This window comes from Bos indicus x Bos taurus, chromosome 8 (assembly GCF_003369695.1).
Source record: "Bos indicus x Bos taurus breed Angus x Brahman F1 hybrid chromosome 8, Bos_hybrid_MaternalHap_v2.0, whole genome shotgun sequence".
NCBI lineage: Eukaryota > Metazoa > Chordata > Mammalia > Artiodactyla > Bovidae > Bos > Bos indicus x Bos taurus.
This window is the reverse complement of record NC_040083.1, coordinates 22556346-22568387: the sequence shown is the minus strand read 5'-3', so window position 1 is coordinate 22568387 and position 12042 is coordinate 22556346. Positions and strand designations below refer to the sequence as shown.

Here is a 12042-nt window from a genome sequence, read left to right as displayed (position 1 = left end):
ATAAGAAAACTACAGGTCAATATCACTGATGAACATAGATACAAAAATCCTCAACAAAATTTTAGCAAATAGAATTCAGCAACACATCAAAAAGCTCACACACCAGGATCAAGTTGGGTTTATTCCAGGAATGCAAAGATTCTTCTATATATGCAAATCAATCAATGTGATATACCATAGTAACAAATTGAAAGATAAAAACCACATAATCATCTCAATAAACACAGAAAAAGCCTTTGACAAAATTCAGCACCCATTTATGATTAAACCTCCTCAAAAAAATGGGCATAGAAGGAACCTACCTCAACATAGTGAAGGCCATATATGATAAGCCATGACTCAATGGATGTGAGTTTGGGTGAACTCCAGGAGTTGGTGATGGACAGGGAGGCCTGGCGTGCTGTGATTCATGGGGTCACAAAGAGTCGGACACGACTGAGCGACTGAACTGACTGACTGACTGACAGCAAACATTATTCTCAATGGTGAAAAGCTAAAAGCATGCCCGCTAAGATCAGGAACAAGACAAGGGTGTCCACTTTCACCACCATTATTCAACATAGTTCTGGAAGTCCTAGCCTCAGCAATCAGAGAAGAAAAGGAAATAAAAGGAATCTAGATTAGAAAAGATGAAGTAAAGCTCTCACTATTTGCAGATGACATGATACTGTACATAGAAAACCCTAAAGATAGTATTAGAAAATTACTAGAGCTAATCAGTGAATTTAGCAAGGTTGCAGGATACAAAATCAATACACAGAAATCACTTGCATTTCTATATGCTAACAATGAAAAATCATAAAGAGAAATTAAGGAATCAATCTCATTCACCATTGCAACCAAAAGAATTAAATATCTAGGAATAAATTTACCTAAGGAGACAAAAGAACTTTACACAGAAAATTATGAGACACGTGAAAGAAATCAAAGATGACATAAACAGATGGAGAGATATTCCATGTTCTTGGGTAGGAAGAATCAATATTTTCAAAATGACTACATTAGCAAATGCAATCTACAAATTCAATGTGATCCCTATCAAATTACCAATGGCATTTTTCACAGAACTAGAACAAAAAATTTCACAGTTTTTGTGGAAACGCAAAAGACCCCAAATAGCCAACGCAGTCTTGAGAAAGAAGAATGCAGTTACAGTGCTTCTAATTGGGTTATTCATAATTTCTATTTCTTCCTGACTTCAGATTATACTGTGATGCTACAGTCATCAAAACAGTATGTTACTGCACAAAAACAGAAATATAGACCCATGGAACAAGATAGAAAGCCCAGAAATAAACCCATGCACCTATGGGTACCTTATTTTTACAAAGGAGGCAAGAATATACAATGGGGCAAAGACAGCCTCTTCAATGAATGGTGCTAGGAAAACTGGACAGCTACATATAAAAGAATGAAATTAGAACACTTCCCAAAAACATACACAAAGATAAACTGAAAATGGATTAAAGACCTAAATATAAGACCAGAAACTATAAAACTCTTAGAGGAAAACACTCGATGTTCTTAGAGGCAGAACACTCGATGACATAAATCAAAGCAAGATCCTCTATGACCCACTTCCAAAAGTAATGGAAATAAAACCAAAAGTAAACAAGTGGGACCTGATTAAACTTAAAAGCTTTGGCACAGCAAAGGAAATTATAAGCAAGGTGAAATGACAACCCTCAGAATGGGAGAAAATAATAGCAAATGAAAGAACTGACAAAGGGTTAATTTCCAAAATATACAAGCAGCTCATACAACTCAATGCCAGGAAAACAAACAACCCAATCAAAGAGTGGGGAAAAGACCTAAACAGTCATTTCTCCAAATACATTACAGGTGGCTAAGAAACACATGAAAAGATGCTCAATATCACTCATTATTAGAGAAATGCAAATCAAAACCACAATGAGATATCACCTCACACAGGTCAGAATGGCCATCATCCAAAAGTCTACAAACAATAAATGCCGGAGAGGATGTGGAGAAAAGGGAAAGCTCTTGCACTGTTGGTGGGAATGTAAATTGATACAGCCACTAGGGAAGATGGTATGGAGATTCCTTAAAAATTAGGAATAAAACTACCATATGACCCAGCAATCCCCTTTCTAGACATATACCCTGAGTAAACCAGGGTTGAAAAAGACACATGTATCCCATTGTTCATTGTGGCACTATTTACAACAGCTAGAACATGGAAGCAGGAGAAGGCAATGGCAACCCACTCCAGTACTCTTGCTTGGAGAATCCCGTGGATGGAGGAGCCTGGTGGGCTGCAGTCCATGGGGTTGCTGGGAGTCAGACAGGACTGAGTGACTTCACTTTCACTTTTCACTTTCATGCATTGGAGAAGGAAATGGCAACCCACTCCAGTGTTCTTGCCTGGAGCATCCCAGGGACGGGGGAGCCTGGTGGGCTACCGTCTCTGGGGTCACACAGAGTCGGACACGACTGAAGTGACTTAGCAGAACATGGAAGCAACCTAGATGTCCATTGATAGATGAATGGTTAAAGAAGTTGTGGTATATATACAGAATGGAATATTACTCAGCCATAAAAAGGAATGCATTTGAGTCAGTTCTGATGAGGTGGATGAATCTAGAACCTGTTATACAGACTGAAGTGAGTCAGAAAGAGAAAGATAAATATCATATTCTAATGCACGTCTATGGAATACAGAAAAATGGTACTGAAGAATTTATTTGCCTGGCAGCAATGGAGAAACAGACATAGAGAATAGACTTATGGACACGTGCAGAGGGGAGGAGAGGGTGAGATGTATGGAGACTGTAACATGGAAACTTACATTACCGTATGTAAATATATAGCCAACGGGAATTTGCTGAATGGCTCAGGAAATTCAAACAGGGGCTCTGTATCAACCTAGAGGGTTGGGATGGGAAGGGAGATGTGAAGGAGTTTCAAAGGGAGGGATATATGTATACCTGTGACTAATTAATGTTGAGGTTTGATAGAAAACAACAAAATTCTGTAATTATCCTTCAATAAAAAAATAAATTAAAAAAATCAGTAGCTTTCACATTTAAATTATAGCTTAAAATTTTATGTAATTCTTAACTCTACATTGAATGCAAAGAGTAAGATTTATACTTTCTTTTTCTATGTACAGACAAAAGATATCCATAGAGTCCATAAAAATATACCCAGTATACCTCTGCTATCAAAATTTCACAGTGGAGGCACCTAAAAAATATCTAAAAAGGCTCTGTGGTCAGAAGAAAGAGGGAAACATGAAAAACAATGATTGAGAAATGCTGCCTTAACCCATTTGGAGAGTGCAAAATGAAAACAAAAACGAAAGTAGAAAGCAAGAGGGAACTTTCAGAAAATGGAAACCATGGGCTCCTACTTAAGACACAGGCCTGAAGGAAGGTCTTCAGAGAACAAAGAGAGCAGGTTCACAGAGTCACCCACCTCCCCAGGAGAAGCATCTGCAAGGTCCCCGATGGCCCCAGACTGGTCCTTACTTCTGGCCCTGCTGCTGCTCAGCTGCAACGCCATCTGCTCTCTGGGTTGCCACCTGCCTCACATCCACAGCCTGGCCAACAGGAGGGTCCTGATGCTCCTGCAACAACTGAGGAGGGTCTCCCCTTCCTCCTGCCTGCAGGACAGAAATGACTTTGCATTCCCCCAGGAGGCTCTGGGTGGCAGCCAGTTGCAGAAGGCTCAAGCCATCTCTGTGCTCCACGAGGTGACCCAGCACACCTCCCAGCTCTTCAGCACAGAGGGCTTGGCCGCTGTGTGGGATGAGAGCCTCCTGGACAAGCTTCGCGCTGCACTGGATCAGCAGCTTACTGACCTGCAAGCCTGTCTGAGGCAGGAGGAGGGGCTGCGAGGGGCCCCCCTGCTCAAGAAGGACTCCAGCCTAGCTGTGAGGAAATACTTCCACAGACTCACTCTCTATCTGCAAGAGAAGAGACACAGCCCTTGTGCCTGGGAAGTTGTCAGAGCAGAAGTCATGAGAGCCTTCTCTTCCTCAACAAACTTGCAGGAGAGTTTCAGGAGAAAGGACTGACACACACCTGGTTCAACACGGAAATGATTCTCATGGACCAACAGACCACATGTCCTCCTGTGCTGCCATGTCAAGGACTCTGATTTCTGCTGTCATTGCACCCTGAATTGAATCAATACGTCAAATGATTTCTGGAATATTAAGCAACATCATGTTCTACTCTATAGGAACTGGTTCCTCACAGATGCCAAAGTTGATCTATCTACGTATTTAATTACCTGGACATTTATTTATCTATTTTAATATTTATTTAACTATTTATAAATATTTAAATTATTTTGTTGATAAAATATTATGTATGTATACTTATGGGAAACTGTATATTTTGTATTTAGTCAGTTTATGATTTTTCTTCCTTTATTAAATTCTTACTGTAAAAGACTTAACTTTGTTTTTTCATTAAAACAGAAACACCAAGCCTGAATGGCAACTTGATTAAAAAATGCATTTTACGATTCCTTGAGCCCTCTTTAGGATTCACATGTTAGAAGTAAAAATACTCTAGCTCTAGCTATGTTGTTGCTCTGAGGACCTTGAACATAACCACTCCAGTGCTTTTTGTAATTCTGATTTTTTTCAAAAACAGTAACCTAAAAACAATGAACAACAACAATAAAAAATCCATCCTTCAGGATTTGATGAATCTTTGGGAAGGATTTTCTGCCTCTTGTTGGTTGTGGAATTTTTTTCCCTGGAAACAATTGTAGAGATGCTTGAAGACATGGTATTCAGTTGGCAAGAGGTGAGGTGAATATCTTATCCTTATACTCAAATATCACAGTCATTCACTTCCTCCCAGTGTAGAAATCCCAAGTGTGCTCTCCTCATTCACTCTGCATGAAGGTGTCCTCTCCATTCATACAGCTGTGTCCTTCTCCATTACGGTTTCTGGTTGTCAATTTCCCCTTATGACAGCAAACCACCAACTAAAAGCGGAACCTAAGTGAACGTTCTAGATCTGTCAGACACTCTCCTATGACTTCACCTGCTCTGCCTGCCAAGCACTGCAGGTCCAGACTGTCCAGCCTCCCAGAGAAACACAGTAAATAGAGGGAACCCTGCCCCACAGTGAACAATGGTGGAGACACCAGGGGCTCCTCTGAGTGTTTACCTAGGCTATTCCATGTGCTGGTTGCACCAGGAGGAACTCACCTGGTTCAGGAATCTCATTTGAGAAAAGCTCAAAGCACCGTAAACATGGAAAGACAGCAGTAGCTTGAGAACTTGGAAGGAGAACAGAGATGTTTAAAGTGTTCACTGGAGCAGCAGCGGGTTCTCAGGACACAGAACAACACAGATGAACTACACTGAGGCAAGTGCTTCTCCACAACATTCCTGTTCAGAAACTGAGAAGACTGAAGCAGATGCTGAGAGCAGAGGCAGAGCACGAATGTCTGGCCACCAGCTGTGTCCCCAGCACAAGTGACGTTCACACCACAGTAGCCTGCAGAGTCCTGGAAGGGGCGACGGTCACTCCCGTCACAGCTGCAGACTTGTTTCTTCCTTAGGACCCAGCAAGTTATCACAGAGCAGGACAAGAGGTACCTGGGGACAATGCAATCCAAGGAAGCTCTTAAATTCCATCATGGTGTCTTTGCATCTTTGAGAGACAAACAAAATCAAACAAGATTGAATAGAAGGGGCACAGGCAGGGCTTTTAATACATTTAGCAACAGTGGGACAGAGCTTTCCTCGCAGGACTCATGTTAGTAACATGCACACTGGAAGAATAAAATTTCTCAAAGTAACAAAGATCTTTGTGGAAATTCATGTATTTAATGTAGGCAATCTTCAGGACACTGATGGATCAATCATCTTTCTCTTCTTTCCAGCTGGGACATACAGCACTCAGTAGCTATATGTAAAGTCGGAGGGACTTTTGAAATAATTTTATTTTTTATTCATTTTTCACTGTGCTGTGTCTTCATTGCCGCATGGACTTTCCTCTAGTTGTGGCAAAGGTGGGTCCTCTCTAGTTGTGGTGCACAGGCTTCTCACTGTGGTAGCTCCTCTTGTTGGGGAGCACAGGCTCCGGTGCACTTGGCTTTGGTAGTGGGGGTCCTGGGGTCTAGAGCACAGGGCAATAGTTGCGGCACACGGCTCAGCTGTTCTGCAGCGTGCGCATCCTCTAGGACCGCATGTGGTCCTATTGGCAGGTGGGCTCCTTACCACTGAGCCACCATGGAAGCCCCTCAGGGAACATGTAAAGTACATTGAGAGGTTTGGAAACTTTCTTGAGGATTAGGGCCCTAAACAAGTAAAAAACATTCTGATATTACTGCTAAAAATATCATTTCATTAACAAATTATTTTCTAAATAACCTTTTCATGTCAGTTCTATAGCATTACTTAATGATGTTTAATAGGTTGAGCTAGAAATTTTTTAAAAAGATAACATACAAGGCTTTGAGGCTTAGTTCACAATTCAAGCCAGTTTCTCTCTGCTAAGGAGAAAAATGTTCACTGCTTCTGTCTAGGAAGCACACATGCGCTTCCATCTTGGTCACACACAGGCCTCCTCAACACCCACATCTTGACCAGAAGTTGGGAAATAGAGTAGCGGTTCTTCACTGGACTCCATCAGTAGACACCAGGATGACCCGGCTGGACTGGAGGTGAGAAATGCAGGTGTCTTCCTTGAGAATGAGAACAGCAGGTTACCTGAGGAGGTCTCCTGGAAGGGGACTTTGTCAACCAAAAAAAAAAAAAAAAACCCAAAAACATGACTCCCGAGAGTTCATTTTATTGGGAGAACTTGCTGAGGACAGAGGACAGCCTCCCCTCAGCTCTGAGGAACTGCTCCACGGACGTAGAGGAGGTCAGTATGCATGCGATTGTGGAGAAGAGGTGACGTGCAGATAAGCTCACATCTTGGGAGAAAGTGGCTGAGAATCAGGAGGAACAGATGTCTCTCTGAAAGATTTTAGAGCTTTTCTACCCATGAGAAGTTGTAAAATTGGGTTCATCAATTTTCTATGGAAATTATTTAACTATCTGAAGGCCTGTTGTGTCAGTTTTCCCAGAGCACAGAGTGCCTCGTTCCTGATCTCAACCCTGAACTCCTATCAGGGTGTGTTGGAGGTCAGGGACTGCAGTGGGTAGAGACTTCATTCTGCAGAATCTGATGCAGAAAGATGTTTTCATTGTCATCCTGAAGGAGAAATGTCAGAACTCATGTGGCAAGAAACTGTTAGATGCTTTTTTTTTTTGTTCTTAAGCTCACAAGAAAGTGCAAAAGATTAAAATACATAGAAACTAGGGCTTACCTTTCAGAGGGTTAATAAAATCATTTTACTATATTTCATTGAGGAAACCACTCATAAATGCTTAGACTTCTGTGAGGCTTGTGTGTTCGGACTTCCCAACCAGGGATTGAAATCAGGTCACAGCAGTGAAAGTGCTGGATCCTAACCACTAGATAATGAGCAAACACCTGCTTTTCTTTTAGCTGGCAGAACAATCTACTCCCTTCCAACTACTTAATAGTGATTTTGACTATTTATGATTAGATCTTAATTTTGCGGACTGCAGACCACACACTGTGGCCCTACAAAACAATAGATAGTGACCCTTTGGCATCTGAAATGGATTAAGGGGTCTTTGTCAACTCACTCTCCTCCTATCACTTATTTCATTGGTTCCTTAATGTCATGTTCATTTGCAGCCTTCCTTTTTTTTTTAAATTGGATCGATCAGACAAATCAAAGCCCCCAAGGTTTGCTCTTGAATCTTTGCTATGATTTGAATAGTTCATTTGTCTAGATTTATATTTTTCTCCAGGAGTATAAGTAAGTGGGACCCTAAGAGTTAATGAGAGGATTCAGTTAAAATTATAAAGAGCTTGAAAATGACTAGTCCATTCAGTTCAGTTCAGTCACTAAATTGTGTTCGACTCATTGTGACCCCATGAATCGCAGCACGCCAGGCCTCCCTGTCCATCACCAACTCCTGGAGTTCAACCAAACTCGTGTCCATCGAGTCGGTGATGCCATCCAGCCATCTCATCCTCTGTCATCCCCTTCTCCTCCTGCCCCTAATCCCTTCCAGCATCAGAGTCTTTTCCAATGAGTCAACTCTTCACATGAGGTGGCCAAAGTACTGGAGTTTCAGCTTTAGCATCAGTCCTTCCAAACAACACCCAGGGCTGCTCTTCTTTAGGATGGACTGGTTGGATCTCCTTGCAGTCCAAGGGACTCTCAAGAGTCTTCTCCAACACCACAGTTCAAAAGCATCAATTCTTCAGTGCTCAGCCTTCTTCACAGTCCAACTCTCACATCCATACATGACCACTGGAAAAACCATAGCCTTGACTAGATGGACCTTTGTTGGCAAAGTAATGTCTCTGCTTTTTAATATGCGATCTAGGTTGGTCATAACTTTCCTTCCAAGGAGTAAGCGTCTTTTAATTTCATGGCTGCAATCACCATCTGCAGTGATTTTGGAGCCCCCCAAAAATAAAGTCTGACACTGTTTCCCCATCTATTTCCCATGAAGTGATGGGACCAGATGCCATGATTTTCGTTTTCTGAATGTTGAGCTTTAAGCCAACTTTTTCACTCTCCTCTTTCACTTTCATCAAGAGGCTTTTTAGTTCCTCTTCACTTTCTGCCATAAGGGTGGTGTCATCTGCATTTCTGAGGTTACTGATATTTCTCCTGGCAATCTTGATTTGATCTTGTGCTTCTTCCAGCCCAGCGTTTCTCATGATGTACTCTGCAGGGTGACAATATACAGCCTTGACAGATTCCTTTTCCTATTTGGAACCAGTCTGTTGTTCTATGTCCAATTCTAACTGTTGCTTCCTCACCTGCATATAGGTTTCTCAAGGCAGATCAGGTGGTCTGGTATTCCCATCTCTTTCAGAATTTTCCACAGTTTATTATGATCCACACAGTCAAAGGCTTTGGCATAGCCAGTAAAGCACAAATAGATGTTTTTCTGGAACATGATGATCCAGATGTTGGCAATGATCCAACGGATGTTGGCAATTTGATCTCTGGTTCCTCTGCCTTTTCTAAAACCAGCTTGAACACTCCATTAGTAGCAGGCAATAAAATTCAGTGATTGTTTTTAATATCATAATTACTATTATCCAGATTAAGTTCAGGATGTTTTGGAATCATTTAATTCTATTTCATTCTAGTTTCTTTCAAAGCATCTTCTCATTGCCTGAGTGGATTTATTACCTAGACAGATGCTCAGCAAGGCTGGTCTCCAAGACACTGACAGCAAAGGTTAGTATTTCAGCAATTGGCATTCTAGTTGTCCATCTCTTGTTAGGTGATGGGTTTGACTTCTTCCTTCTCTCCTGAAACTAATCCTCATGCATTAATTGAAAGAAAAATGAGGTAGCTGATCTTGCAAAGCAAAGGACAGTCACTTGACTCAGGACTCGACCTTCGTGAGCTTCTGTCAGAGCAGCCATGGCCCAGCCTTTCTGTTGTTCATACTGGCCTCATGCTTCCCCTCTACCACAGCTCATCCCCAGCTGTGCTGCACTGAAAGTTTGCTAACTCAGAAGACATCATTGTGTTGGGGAAAACAACTTCCCTTCATTCATATTCAGATGTTCAGACTTAGATTAGTTTTCTTTTTGCCCACAAAACAACTGTGGAGTTTTACTTTCTAGGAAAGTGGCAAAGGGAAACAACAACAACAAAAAAAACTAAAGTCTTACATATGATAGAGATACAGCCCCTCTGCCTTTCTTCCCTTCACTTTATTGTTCTTATTTCAAGGTGAATTAGAACTAGAGCAGGAGCAGCAAGACCAATCCTGGTCAACAAGTCACTAAAAGAATGTAGAAACTAAGTGAAAAATTATACTCAAGTAAAGGAAAGAAGGCTATTTCTCCCTGAACCAGTAGCCTGGTTCTCACCATCCTTCATTCTCAGAGGAAGAAAGAGATAGAGGAACAGACATATCCAGTGGAATCAATGGTCTGAATGAATGACTGAAACTCTCTAGATTCTGTGACATAAGCTTCCAGTGAGAGACAACACCATCACTGAATCTCCTTCCTCCAGCTCAGAAACTCTGAGCAGAAAAGTGTTGAAAAGTTTAAGTAAAAGTCTTGAATAATAAAAATGTTCTCATTTGAGTGACAAATATCCAATTGGATGGGTACATTTGAAATTATTGGGAAATACGTAAATTTAATACTTTAAACTGATGACATTTTCTTTGATCATATTGCGAATACATACATGAAAATCAAAAAAGGAAGTGAAAGTGTATTAAAACAATTAGAAAATGAAAATTACCATGTTCCCTATTTAATGGCCTTGCTTAGAAAGAGTGGCGTCAGAGATCCTACCTCAAGGTTCCACCAGACGCCGCCTCAGCCAGGTCAGCAGCAGCCTAATCTTCCCCATGGCTGTTGTGCTCTCTCTAATGATGGCCCTGGTGCTGGTCAGCTATGGCCCTGGAGGATCCCTGGGCTGTGACCTGTCTCAGAACCACGTGCTCGTTGGCAGGAAGAACCTCAGGCTCCTGGGCCAAATGAGGAGACTCTCCCCTCGCTTCTGTCTGCAGGACAGAAGAGACTTCGCTTTCCCCCAGGAGATGGTGGAGGGCGGCCAGCTCCAGGAGGCCCAGGCCATCTCTGTGCTCCATGAGATGCTCCAGCAGACCTTCAACCTCTTCCACACAGAGCGCTCCTCTGCTGCCTGGGACACCACCCTCCTGGAGCAGCTCCTCACTGGACTCCATCAGCAGCTGGACGACCTGGACGCCTGCTTGGGCCCGGTGACAGGAGAGGAAGACTCTGCCCTGGGAAGGACGGGCCCCACACTGGCCATGAAGAGGTACTTCCAGGGAATCCATGTCTACCTGAAAGAGAAGGAATACAGTGACTGCGCCTGGGAAATCGTCATAGTGGAAATCATGAGATCGTTCTCTTCATCAATCAGCTTGCAAGAAAGGTTAAGAATGATGGACTCAGATTTGAACTCACCTTGACATGACTCTCACTGACTGAGATGCCACATCACCCTTGCACGCTCCCCTGAGGTCATTTCAGAAGACTCTGATTTCTGCTTTAGCCACAGTGTTTCCTGGATTCAATCAACAGTACTTTCTCAGTAGCAATAAGAAAGTAGATATAAAAAGTATTCAACTGCAAGAGGATAACTCCCCTGATGTTATTTATGTTTATTTATGTATTTATTTTCTTTTATCTCATCATATTTATATTTTCATGTAAAAATTTTTTTCTGCATTGTAATAAAATTTAGAAAATATGTTCATTTCCTTAATCTTCTAATTTGTTTTATTTATTAAATTTTTATGAAAGTAACTTTGTTTTTTCATTATGAAGAACTAAATATTTATTTTGTCTACATAAACCTATCATGGAATAGCATTTGTCCATTTATACTACAGAATAGTTGTATTACGTTTCAGAAATGATTGTCAAAAGGTAGAATTCCTGGAATTCCCTGGCAGTCCAGTGGATAGGAGTCCATGCTTCCAGTGTGAGAAGCTCAGGTGCTATGGATACCTGGTCAGGGAACTAAGATCCTGCAAGCTGTGGAGTGCAGCCCTCTCTACCCAAACAAAACAAAACAAAACAAAACAAAAAAAACCAAGTAGAAAGGAGTCTCTGAAATGGTGGTAAATGATTAGCCCTCAAGTCACAAATATAAATAGTGTATACCCAATCAGCAAAGAATGGTTGGTGTCAGTATGTGGGGGGAGGACTCACCTCCTCCAGGGAAGCTGCGAACATGTGGTGCTGAGTGGCTGATCCTGACACCTGTTACTCTTTCTCCCACCTTCTCCTCAGTCCTGCTTTACTGAACAACCCACTCCCTTACACTATATCTTCACTGCCTCCAACACAGGAGCTCTGTTCTGTGATGGTTTCTGGCTTCAAAATTTCTCTGAGTGGAAATCACTGGAAGAGAGCCACAAGTGAAAGGAGAGTTCTAGAAGTTTCAAAACCTTTGAATTGCAGCTCTGCTATTTAACAGCAGTGTGACCCTGAAAAATATCACAAACAC

At 41.8% G+C, this 12042-nt stretch overlaps 2 protein-coding genes across 2 annotated transcripts; both read left to right on the top strand.

Annotated features, from left to right (window-relative positions):
* Window positions 1–3064: 3064 nt before the first annotated feature.
* LOC113896974 (interferon alpha-F) lies at window positions 3065–4239 on the top strand. Its single transcript, XM_027549129.1, has one exon. It carries the CDS (start codon window positions 3353–3355, stop codon window positions 4037–4039), a length of 687 nt encoding a protein of 228 aa, XP_027404930.1. The 5' UTR covers window positions 3065–3352; the 3' UTR covers window positions 4040–4239.
* Window positions 4240–10403: 6164 nt separating this feature from the next.
* Window positions 10404–10999, top strand: LOC113896975 (interferon omega-1-like). The gene has a single exon (XM_027549130.1). It carries the CDS (start codon window positions 10412–10414, stop codon window positions 10997–10999), a length of 588 nt encoding a protein of 195 aa, XP_027404931.1. The 5' UTR covers window positions 10404–10411.
* Window positions 11000–12042: the final 1043 nt, after the last annotated feature.

Bases quoted from the DNA above. Each gene is read 5' to 3' on its own strand.
- LOC113896974 (XM_027549129.1), top strand. From the start codon at position 3,353: ATGGAAACCATGGGCTCCTACTTAAGACACAGGCCTGAAGGAAGGTCT.
- LOC113896975 (XM_027549130.1), top strand. From the start codon at position 10,412: ATGGCTGTTGTGCTCTCTCTAATGATGGCCCTGGTGCTGGTCAGCTAT.